The following is a 12,583-nucleotide window of genomic DNA, read 5'->3' on the forward strand; positions in this document are numbered from 1 at the left end:
CAATTCAATCATCCTAAAAGAAGCTGATATGGGAAGGGTGATAGTAATCATGGACAAGGATTATTATAAAGACAAAATATTGGAAATGTTAATAAACCAAACCAACTACAAGGAAGAACCAAGACATCCAGAAAAAACGATAATGAATAAAATCAGAAGACTAATCAATGGATTCCAAGATTCCTTCACAGACAAGGAGAAAGATTATATAAGCAACTCTGTAATCAAAGAGGGCAATTTTTAGGGATTGCCCAAAATCCACAAAAGCTCTGAAATACAGAGAGCTATAAATGAACAAAGGAACCAATACATAAAAATACTAAGACCTACTGACCTCAAACTGAGTCATCTTTTGGATATACTCCTAAAAACTTTATGCCCATTAAAACTCAGCTCTGTATGGGATGGTATAGATTTCCTCCAGCACATTCCACCTCCTGTCCCAGAAGGTACCATACAAGTTTTGATGTCACCAATCTTTATACCAATATACCTCACACTTTGAACCTGGAAGCAGTCAAACACTGGGCAGAGAAACATAGAGGACAGATAAATGAATGCTTCAAAACTGACTTCATTACTAAGGCCACACACCTAGTACTACAAGAAAACACCTTTAGATTTGATAATAAAACATATTGACAGAAAAAAGGACATGGCTATGGGGATGTGGTTTGCACCATCGTATGCTAACCTAGTCATGGGATACTTGGGAGAGAGCTTTTACTTATGATTGCAAGAAATGCTTCCTGGATGACTGCTTCATCTTTTGGAGAAAATCAGATGAGGACCTACAAACATTTAATAATATACTCAACACAATTCATCCATCCATCAAATTCATGACAGAATCCAGTTGCAATGAATATCCACGTAAAAATACACAACTCCACAGTCACAACAGACATATTTTACAAAAAACCGACACACACCAATATTTGAATTTCTACTCTTGCCATTCCTCACACATCAAAAGGAATATCCCATGGCAAGATGTATCTGCACTGATTGACCCCAAAATACACCAAATCTGACTCAACAAGCTCAAGGGTTTCCTAACAAAACAGAAATACCCCAAAGAATTAATAAATGATGGAATTAAAAAGGCCATGAAACTGAACATCACACAACAAAGGACACCAAAGGAAAAACATTAATGAACACACGATTCCATTTATCAATACGCATAATCCCGAGGGGCTAAAATCTTTCACACCATAAAATCAAACCCACCTATATTCTAAAAAGCCCCAAAATGAAAAATCTGATTAATAAAAACCCCTTATGAAACAGTAGATGCCAACCAAAAAATCTCAAAAAACACCACACAAGAGCAAAATTCACATCAGAGAATGAATCAGAATTTTCCATAAAAGAATGTGAAGATAGCAGTAGTGGGACATGCAACGATGACAACAACTTCAAATATTTAGAAAATGGTTCCCACATAAAATTCAAGAGTGAAACAAACGATTCCTGCTACCAACGTGCAAAAATCCATAGACAACAGATCTGACAAGAAGAATTGTGCAATTCCACTGAGCAAGAATCTAGAAATGTGTGGTGAAGGAAAATTCAAAATCTTTTCCTTTTACAAATGTTCAAGAGATGACCCAAAGTTCTGAAAAACAATGGTGCTACACTCTCCAAAATAAAATGTATGAAAGAGAAACAAAGGAATGACATTCTGTCAAGAAGATTGGAAAGAGAAACAGAGACAGTTTGTATGAACCCCAATTCAAATGAAACAATGAACATTCCATGGTTAGCTCACTCAGACACTGTGCCCGGCTAATATGACTAAGGAGAAATAATCCTTTCTACTATAAGCACAAGGCCAGAAATTTTGCTGGGAGGGGACCAGACAATTACATCGACCCCAGTGCATAACTGGTACTTAATTTATCAATCCTGAAAGGATGAAAGCAAAATCAACCTTGGCGGAATTTGAACTCAAACATAACAACAGTTGAAACGTCGCTAAGCATTATTGACATGGATTCTTTAAGTTTCATATCAATATCTTGCATAGAGGGACTTTGAGGCCAATTTCGTTGGATAATCGGTTTTTCAGTTGGCTTCCAGTCAGACTTGTAGGCGTTCAGACTAGACAGAGTTTAGGTGCCATCTGTGTGGATTACATCATTAATTGGTCTTGGGCCATACATCATCAGTTCTACCATGTTGTGGTCTGAGAAGATTGTCAGTGTTATCTTCACTTTATATATACAGATACAGCAGACAGACAGATCGAGAGATAGATAGAGAGAGAGAGAGAGAGAGAGAGAGAGAGAGAGAGAGAGAGAGAGAGAGAGAGAGAGAGAGAGAGAGAGAGAGAGAGAGAGAGAAATGAGAAAAATCGATTATCATATTGTATTACTGATAATGCTACAAAGGAAGTTTATTAAAAGGAGTAATTTTACAGAAGTAATGGAAACACGAATTTTAATATTTAAGTAATTTTCTAAAAAGTTTCATTTCAACTTTACGATTAAAGAAAACTCTGTTTTATGGAGGACTTTACATAAAACATTCATTGCTAAAACTATCTTTAATAGACAAAATATGGAAATAAAACAACAAACATGGAATGGTATTTAGGTTTATTACAACAAAAATAAGAATGGATGTGTGTGTGTGCGTGTGCATGCATGCATGTGTGTATGTGTGTGTGTGAGTGTGTGTGTGTGTGTATGCATGCGTGTTTGTGTGTGCAGATGTAGATAGATGTATGCATGTATAAATGCTGAGAGACCTAAACACGTGCAACAAACAGAAACAAATGTTAAAGGCTTTTCAGTTTTTGAGGTGAAAGTGTGTTCTGGTGATTTTGAAGAATTTGTACAAAGACAGTTTGTCAGCATTTCGTATCAAGCACCATCACATCATCGATAGCAATGTCACTCTGCACTGAACCAATGGTGCTTTCAAATTCAATCTGTGGAGAAATAAATTAAAGAATTTAATAAGCAACCAAACATTTTGAGTTTCAGGCGAGGATGTTGGGTGAACGAGACATTTTAGCCCAGTCACGCTCCACCACTCCCACCACCACCATAGCCACATTCCCACCTTTCCTCTGATGAAGGACTAAAGTCCAAAACATTAAGACTCTGTCTCTTCCCTTTAGAGTGTTCAGCTAATACGATACCCTATTTATTAAAGCTTTTCTTTCCATGTTGAGTTTTACATTTCTCTTTCTTTCAATTTTATTGGTCATGGCATCTACAATCATACATTTCCATCCAGCTTCCAAATATACCACCTTCAAAATCACAAGTAAAAACACTCTTTTGTGCCAGTCTGTAAGTCAGACATTCTCAGCTGTTCAAATACCAGCCTACAGAAATCAGAAATATCAAAGAAATTGCTATAAAAACAATTTGTAAAAACCTACACGACTAGGTGAAAAGCGCTTCATTTAATATGTGACATTAATAAAAATCTGTAAATGTACAAACATCCAGGTTTCTGAGTACCTTAATTAAAAAATTTTTCTATATAATTTCTGTACATCACCTCCAAACCTTCAAATATATATATATATATATATATATATATATATATATATATATATATATATATATATATATATATATACACACACACACACACACATATATATATATATATACATATATATATATGCAGCACAATTTTGTCAGTGAACAGGTCGCGGTCTCATATATATATACATATATATACATATATATATATATAAATATATATATATATATATATAGGTAAATGATAGGCTTGCCGGTGCTATAAATATACGACGGATCCCTCAATCATAAAATCACGTGGATATGCATTTGATTAAAACCGGAATAATGAGCTTAAATAGCACCCATCCTACATCCCCTTACAGGAAGACCAACACAACTTCAACTAAAACGTAAGGCTTTCTTTACCTATCGCTATTATTACACCACCATATACATTAATATACCCACCAATCACTTCTCCTACATCTCTCGCACCACAAACTCTTAGCATACTCCTCAACATTCTGATGAGATCTGCCAAACCATTGGCTAGATTGAAACGTTCGTAAATGACTATTACATAACATTCACAATGACTCACTACATAACCTCAACCTCCACAATGACTCATTACATAACCTCCACACAATAAAACAACGGTTAACTAGCCCAACAGAATTGCTTCTTCTTGTATTTGTTGCTCCATTCTCCACATAAATATATATATATATATATATATATATATATATATATATATATATATATATATATATATATATATATGTATGTATATATATATATATATATATATATATATATATATATATATATATATATATATATTTCCACTTTTGTAAACCTCCTTTATCATCATTTTTTTAACTTCCGGTCAGCCATTGTTATGATCAGCCATTATTATGATTGACCGTTGAATGGACACTATTCAATTTTTTTTCTCCGTGTTTTTCTCCTTGTCTCCGTATTCTTTCTGTTGAAGAGCGTAGCTCGAAACGTCAAAGACTTTCCGTATTCCCGAGCGTCATACTAATACATCCTTTTGTTATTTACACCACCTGTCCTCGTCTGTTGTTGTTTTTTCGTATATTCTCCCATATATATATATATATATATATATATATATATATATATAAATATATTAAAAATTATCTCAATGATGCTGGTGACATATATTAAAAGTTCCCTTGTAGAACTATATTCATAAAAAAAACATAGAACTATATTATCCCCCTGAAATTTGAGAAACAAACCACTTTTTTCTTTAAAAACTTCATTGCATGAGATTGATAGCATGAAATTCCCCGAAGTGAGCTCTGTTACTTAAGTTTATTAGAAAAATAGTTTGTTTTTAAAATAAAGAAGATAATGATACTTAACCCAATATTTTTTCATGAAATTTTATGTCAATACTTTTTTTATATAAATTTCTGTTGCAGGGGAGCAAAACTATGAAATGTGTCCTGCTTTCTTCTATGAAATGTGTCCTGCTTTCTTCTATGAAATGTGTCCTGCTTTCTTCTATTATTGAAGCTTAGATAAATATATTTTGATTTTAAAATAAAAAAAAAGTTATTCAGATCTAAATTTGATTGGTGGCGTTGCTTACTCTCCTGTAACATTGCTACAAATTTTGATGTAAACCTTTTTTTCTACTGGACCAAATCTCGATATTTTTATGCCAAAATGTAGCTAGGGACCAGTCCTCTGCAAAAATGTTGGCAGTTTTCAATTTGCTTAAGAACTGAATTAACGACAAATTTCTGAAGATGATGCTTGTGAGTAAATTATGGCCTTAAGAATATTATTCAACTACGTTAGTAGTTGAATGATATATATATCACCCATGCTAGCATGGGTGATGGACGTTAAACAATGATGATGATGATGATGATGATGATGATATATATATATCGACCACAGGACTTATTCTTTGTAAACCTAGTACTTATTCTATCGGTTTATTTTGCCAAACTGCAAAGTTACGGGGACGTAAACACACCAACATCGGTTGTCAAGCGATGGTGGAGGAACAAACACACACATACACACACACACACATATATGATGGGCTTCTTTCAGTTTCCATCTCCACTCATAAGGCTTTGGTCAACCCGAGGCTATAGTAGAAGATACTTGCCCTAGGTGCCATGCAGTAGGACTGAACCCGGAACCATGTGGTTGGGAAGCAAGCTAATTACCACACAGCCACTCCTGCGCCTATATGCATGTGTGTGTGTGTGTGTGTGTGTGTGTATGTAACTTCAGGAATAGTAACTTACTTTTGTGTCTTCAGTAGCAGTAAAATATATTTTCCCGTTGATCCACTTGTTTCCTTGGTTCCCAGATCTTGTAAACAGTTTTGTCGATGTTTTGCCCTTCACTATTTTATTGACAGAAAGTGAGCCCATATTATGGCCATACATGTGGAACCAGAATGACAAACAGTGAACGCCTGCCTTCAGAGTTGGTGTCCTGATTTTCGCAACAGACCCAGCATTTAATGAAGCCTCGGAATACAGGAAGTAACCTGGCAAGAAAGAAGCAAGAAGAATTTACAAGATGTGTGTGTGGGTGTGTGTGTGTGTGTGTGTGTGTGTGTGTGTGTGTGTGTGTGTGTGTGTGTGTGTGTGTGTGTGTGTGTGCAAACTAAAGGTGATAAGGGAGATGTGGAATGCTTCTAAGCAATGCAGAGATACATGTTGGAAAACCTCTGTATATTTCAAGCACAAAGGGCCATCTTCAGATGGATATGAAGTAATGTGTGCCCATCCAGCTATGCAAAATGGCAGGATTTATGGAGATACACATTTCGTTGATTTATCTTCCTGTAGATAGGCCTTCGTGTCCAAAATTTAAAGGTTTCTCAACTTTCATCTCTCCTTTGTTAGAAACGCTCTTCATTTCCCTTTTCATCCATTATTCTGCTTCTGTACTACAATGCTTCAAGTGAACTGCAACACTCTTCTTTCATACATATATTTACATGATGATGGCTGCAGAAGACCATTGCTGACCTTCAGGAACATTGTGCACTCTAAGATATGGGGGGAAAAATCAGTACATATTGAGCAGAGATCAGCAATGCCTGTGCAGAGTTTTAGGTCCAATAAGGCTTGCACAACACCTCACAGACCCTGTTCACTCTATTGGCATTATCCAGAGACAAGCCGGAGCAAGATGTCTGGTGCCAATATGTGTCGCAGGGTCAGGGTCCAAGTTCCCAGATTTTGCTCCAAGTTCTATGCTGCTGGTGAGATGCTAGCAGTTCAGACACGTTCGGTTGAGGAAGATGTAGTCAGGAAGAAAAGAGAAAAGTAAAAACACAAAGAATCTAATGTAAATAACGATGGTGGGGGGGGGGGTTTATAGTTGTGGTCAAGAAGTCATTCCTAAAAAATAAGAAAAAATAAAAATAAAATGCAAAGAATCAAATGTAAATGGTGGGGTGGGTGGGTGTGGAGGGGGTGTTTTTGGCATTAGGTTGAACAGCTTTAAGTGTGTAAGCCTTTGATGGCCGACTACGGCAGTCAAGCACAACAGCATGATCAAGAATTTTGGTGGGGATGGGATTCCAGTCTCTAGATTTTGTGACTGCCTACACCAACACACACTCACACACACATATATGTGTGCATGTATGCGTTCATGCACACCTGCACCCACACACCTGCACACACACACCTGCACACGCACATACATACTGGCTGACATCAGTCATCCTGTCAATAAGCACATACATGCACTCATTCATGTACACACATACACATACACACATGCCCATCCACAAGATTCCTGATGTGAAGTTGTGTGTTGAAACAGATATTCTTATATTTAGGGATGGTCATTTTTTTTTTGCCAAATAAACACATGCACTATTTATATTCGTTCTTCCCTTGTTTATCATTGTTTTTATTTACTTATGACCATTATGTGGAAGTATTTTTTCACACACCTGTGACCTCTTCAGTGACTCTCCATCCCATGTCTCTCCTGTTTAGTCCATTCTGTCTTTTTATGGCGTGTATCCTTATCTGTACATAGGCTTGGAGGTGGGGGATTGGCAGGTTTGGAGGTGGGGGATTGACAGGCTTGGAGGTGGGGGATTGGCAAGCTTGGAGGTGGGGGACTGGCAGGCTGGAAGGTAGGTGACTACTCACCTATTATTGAGAAAGGAAACTGAAAAACATTTGATTCTTGAGACATTTTAGTTTTGGTTTTTCATATTGATTAAAATATTTCATGATCAGTGATCAGAAATCTTTTGATCAATATATATTGAATACTGGATTGAAAAAGATATATTGATATTGATTATTTCTAACTTTGATTTTCTTGTGTGTGTGTGTGTGTGTGCTAGATATGTCTAAAATTACTCAGAATCTAACCCTAAACATCTTTGACAAATATTTCTTCCTCCTTCACCTCCCCTTATTCCCCACTCCTCCTCCAATTACTCGTTTTCCTTTCCTTTTTACCCTTTTTATTCATTGTTTCTGCTATTTTTTTTTGTATGTCGTCATTGTATTTTTTTTTTTTTTTTTCCTATTTTACTTACATTTCTTATTATTCTCATTTTTCCTATTCTTCCCTTTATATTCATTTCCTCTTTTCTTCCCATTAGACTTATTCTCTCAATTCTTTCCATATTTACTGCTCTTATTCTTTCTGTTGGGTTGGTGCATAATTTTTGCAGCTTTTTTTTTTTCAATAAATTTTATTCAACAAAAACAATAACAACATTAAACAAAAACATTTTTAAATGATTATTCCGGAGCATATTCACCATCTACTTCAATGACTGCTTCCCATTTGCTTGGCAGACGGTCAGACTGTCACTTAAAGATGTTTTTGTTGAATATTGTTATTGTTTTTGTTGAGTAAAATTTGTTGGAAAAAAGCTGCAATAATTATGCACCAACTCAATAGAATATTTATTGCTCTAAGTAAGGTGTTGAGCTGGCAGAACCGTTAGCACGCCGGGAGAAATGCTTAGCGGTATTTCGTCTGTCTTTACGTTCTGAGTTCAAATTCCGCCGATGTCAACTTTACCTTTCATCCTTTCAGGGTTGATAAATTAAGTACCATTTGCATACTGGGGTCAATCCAATTGACTGGTCCCCCTCCCCAAAAATTTCGGGCCTTGCGCCTAGAGTAGAAAAAAATATTTATTTATTCTTATTCTTCCTGTAGCCCCTATAGTTCCCTCGCAATCCCTACATATCCATATTGTGGCCCATTTTAAGATATCCTTTCCTGCTCTCAACAATCTCTCACTAATGAACATCACAAAATCACATCTATGCCATACAAACAGGACAAACCAAATGTGGTCAATCTAACTGCTGAAATAGCAGCCAAATCTCTCTCACATCCCTCTTTAGGGTCTTTATCAAGAAAAGGCACAGTGGATAAGGTAGTCTTTGATATACTTAGTCAGTAAAAAGAGACAGGATTTTCACTGAAACAACTTTGATCATAGGTCAAACCATCCAACCCATGCCAGCATGGAAAGCGGACGTTAAGCAATGATGATGATGATGATGAGTTCAGGATTCACACTGAAATTGAACTCTAAACACTTTGGTTCATTGCCCAACAATTAAATTCCATTGAAATAGTAAACTTCAATATCCTCACCTTCAAATGTTCCGTATGTATGATCCATGGAAGGTCCTGTCTGCCAAGTAAGGGTTTCCTCATTTTTCCTCATCCAACTGTTATTTTTCACATTTGGACTAATTTCGCCATGGGTCCATCCGCACAGATCACTATCAAAAGTACAGTTAGGGGTCACCAAGCCAGCTGTCGTCAATGGACATTGAAAAAAAGAAAGTAATTTTCATATGAAATCTCATTGCAATATATTTGTTAATGGAAACGTTTGTGAAACTCTCATCTCGTTCCTGGTCGATTTTCCCAGATGCCACACAGGGACAACCTTTCAACAAATGCTAATTCTGATTCATATTCCTGCTTTCATATAATAAATAATTTTACTTTCCAATTTTCTCCATGGCCTTTTGAAGCTAGAACTTATTTTCTTTATTATTATTAATAAAATTAAAAGAAACCATTATTATTATTATTATCATTATTATTATTATTATTATTATTATTATTATTATTATTAAGGTAGAGGTCCGCCTGACTGGCTCCTGTGCCAGTGGCACGTAAAAAGCACCATCCAAATGTGGTTGATGCTCGGTCCACCTGACTGGCTCCCATGCCGGTACCACGTAAAAAGCACCAACTGATTATGACCAATGCCAGTACCCTCTGACTGGATCCCGTTCTGGTAGCATGTAAAAAGTACCCACTACACTCTCAGAGTGGTTGGCATTAGGAAGGGCATCCAGCCGTAGAAACTCTACCAGATCAGATTGGAGCCTGGTGCAGCCGCTGGCTCTCCAGACCTCAGTCAAACCATCCAACCCATGCCAGCATGGAAAACGGACGTTAATCAATGATGATGATGATGTAGAGAGAGAGCTGGCAGAATCATTAGCATGCTGGGCAAAATGCTTAGCGGAATTCCATTCATCTTTACATTCTGAATTCAAATACTGCAGAGGTCGACTTTGCCTTTTTGAGGTTGATGAAATGAGTACCAGTTACACCCTGGGGGTCGATGTAATTGACTATCCTCCTCCCCAAAAATTTCAGGCCTTGTGCCTACAGTAGAAAGGGTTGTTATTATTATTATTATTATTATTATTATTATTATTTTATGTTTGACTTTTGTTTTGCATTTGTACAAGTTGGATCCAAGTCTCACCCAGAGACCTCAAGAGACAACAAGTTAGAAGTTCATGTAGGTGTTATGCCTAGGGTACCATATATTTGGATTTGTACAGTTTTGTTCAAGTGAATGTTTAAGAAACCATAAGAAAATTATGTTTGCTTTAAAATTTGAGATCACATAGACAGTATTTTACGTAGGATATGGGCAGTTCCCATGAGCACTATCTTTTGGACTTCAGCCATTTTGGGGTTTCCTGGTATCTGAGCTAGGTAGTAATCAGCCCGTTTCGCTGTCATTCCCAGGGCACCTATGACAATAGGTATTGTTTTCGTCTTCAGATTCCACATTTTGCTAATTTCTATTTCAAGATCTTTATATTTGCTCAGTTTTTGGTAGGTCTTGACAGATACGTTTATATCAATTGGGACAGTCATATCAATGAGGAGGCATGATTTTTGTCTGAAGTCTTTCAGTATGATGTCTGGCCTATTTGCGTCTATCTTTCTGTCAGTTTGAATGGTGAAGTTCCAGAGGAGTGCAATGTGATCATTTTCAAGTACTGGGGGTGGTTTGTGTTCCCACCAGTTTTTATCATGGGGCAAGTCCAGGTTTTTGCATATTACCCAGTGAATATATTGTGCAGCTCTATCATGCCTGTTGAGATACTCTGTAGGCGCAAGCAGACTGCACATGGAGACAACATGATCGATGGTCTCATTTTGTTGTTGGCATATACGACATAATGGGGAGCTGCCGTTCTTTAATATGTTGGCCTGGTAGTTCTTTGTAGGTAGGCATTGATCTTGGGCTGCTATGATAAACCCCTCTGTTTCTGATTTCAATCCAGAGGCCATTAACCATTGGTGGGTAAGGGCTTTGTCAATATCTGCATTATTCGCTCTCTTTGGGTATTTGCCATTGAGAGGTTTTCCATGCCATTTTTCAGTCATAATAGCTAAGGCAGCAATTTTAGCACGGGTTTTCAAGCGCTTAGCTTTTTCTGTAGGTGTTTCTAGTTCGTCTAATTCTTGAATTTGTTGCAATTGGAATTCACTTAGATATTCCTTTGCCTGTTTTGTTACTGAGTAAGATGCTTTCTTGCTTTCATATTTTAAGACAAGTTTTAGCATCCAGTCCTCAGAGTTTTTCATATAGGTGTCTAGGCCAATTGTGGCTACCTTCATTGATAATGCCAGCTGTAGTAGTCCTCGACCTCCCTCTTTTCTTGGCAGATAAAGACGTTCTATATCTGCCTTAGGGTGGTGCATTCTATGCATTGTCAACAGTTTTCGTATTTTTCTGTCAACATTACATATTTCAGTAATTGACCAGTTAACGATGTTGAAACTGTAAGTCACGACTGGTATGGCTAGAGCATTGATCGCTTCGATCCTGTTTCTCGCGTTCAGCTCTGTCTTCAGTATTGCTCTCACCCTGCGATAACATTCTCTTCTGATCCTTATTATTATTATTATTATTATTATTATTATTATTATCATTATTATTATTATTACTACTATTTTCCTTTTTTGTTTTCTGCTCTTCCTAACCCCAAGACTTCAAGTAACAACAAGTTGGATGTTTTATCATGGCTGTTATTTATGGTCAGCAAATGATTCATGAAAGGGTGCCAGAATCTGCAGAATGAAGCATATTATTGTGAGGACACATGGTGTAGTGGTTAGGATCTTGCCTTCATGATCATGAGACTGGTTTCAATCCCTAGCCTGGGTGGTGAATTGTATTCTTGAGCAAGACATTTCATTTCACATTGCCCTGCAATCGCTGCAACACCCGTGCACCTATTCAGGCAATGTTGATTTAATGGAGGAAGTGAGTTAATTTACAACACAACAAACATTTGATCACAATAGAAACAAATCATTTTCTGCTGCAGCTCGTTCAATGAAAACTGAATACTCATATGTCCTCTTCGGGGTCAATAAATTAAGTACCAGTTATGCACTGGGGTCGATGTAATCGACTTCATCCCTTTGTCTGTCCTTGTTTTTCCCTTCTATGTTTAGCCCCTTGTGGGCAATAAAAAAAAAAGAAAAAAAAAAAGAAATGTTTGACCACCCCAAAATGCTTAGCGGCATTTCATCTGTCTTTACGTTCTGAGTTCAAATTCTGCAGAGGTTGACTTTGCCTTTCATTCTTTTCAGGGTTGATAAATTAAGTACCAGTTGAGTACTGGGGGTCAATGTAATCATCATGTTCATATAAGATTTTTAGAATAACGGATAAAGAAAAGTGCATGTTGTCCTCAATTCTGTGGATCTCGCTCCATGTTTGTAATGAGTTATTTAAGACTTTTTGACAGGGACCCACTTTC

General features: G+C 36.8%; 1 protein-coding gene across 1 annotated transcript in view; it reads right to left on the reverse strand.

Annotated features, from left to right (window-relative positions):
• Positions 1-2,588: 2,588 nt before the first annotated feature.
• Positions 2,589-12,583, reverse strand: part of LOC106872754 (thioredoxin domain-containing protein 16) — an 80,280-nt gene continuing 70,285 nt past the window's right edge. The window contains exons 29-31 of the mRNA XM_089337521.1: positions 9,144-9,308; positions 5,786-6,033; positions 2,589-2,938 (exon numbers count right to left, since the gene is read on the reverse strand). Of these exons, the coding sequence (XP_089193647.1) occupies positions 2,858-2,938; positions 5,786-6,033; positions 9,144-9,308 (494 nt within the window). The 3' untranslated portion in view covers positions 2,589-2,857. The remainder of the gene's footprint in view (positions 2,939-5,785; positions 6,034-9,143; positions 9,309-12,583) is intronic.

Source organism: Octopus bimaculoides, chromosome 1 (assembly GCF_046866305.1).
Source record: "Octopus bimaculoides isolate indiv1 chromosome 1, ASM4686630v1, whole genome shotgun sequence".
Taxonomy (NCBI): domain Eukaryota; kingdom Metazoa; phylum Mollusca; class Cephalopoda; order Octopoda; family Octopodidae; genus Octopus; species Octopus bimaculoides.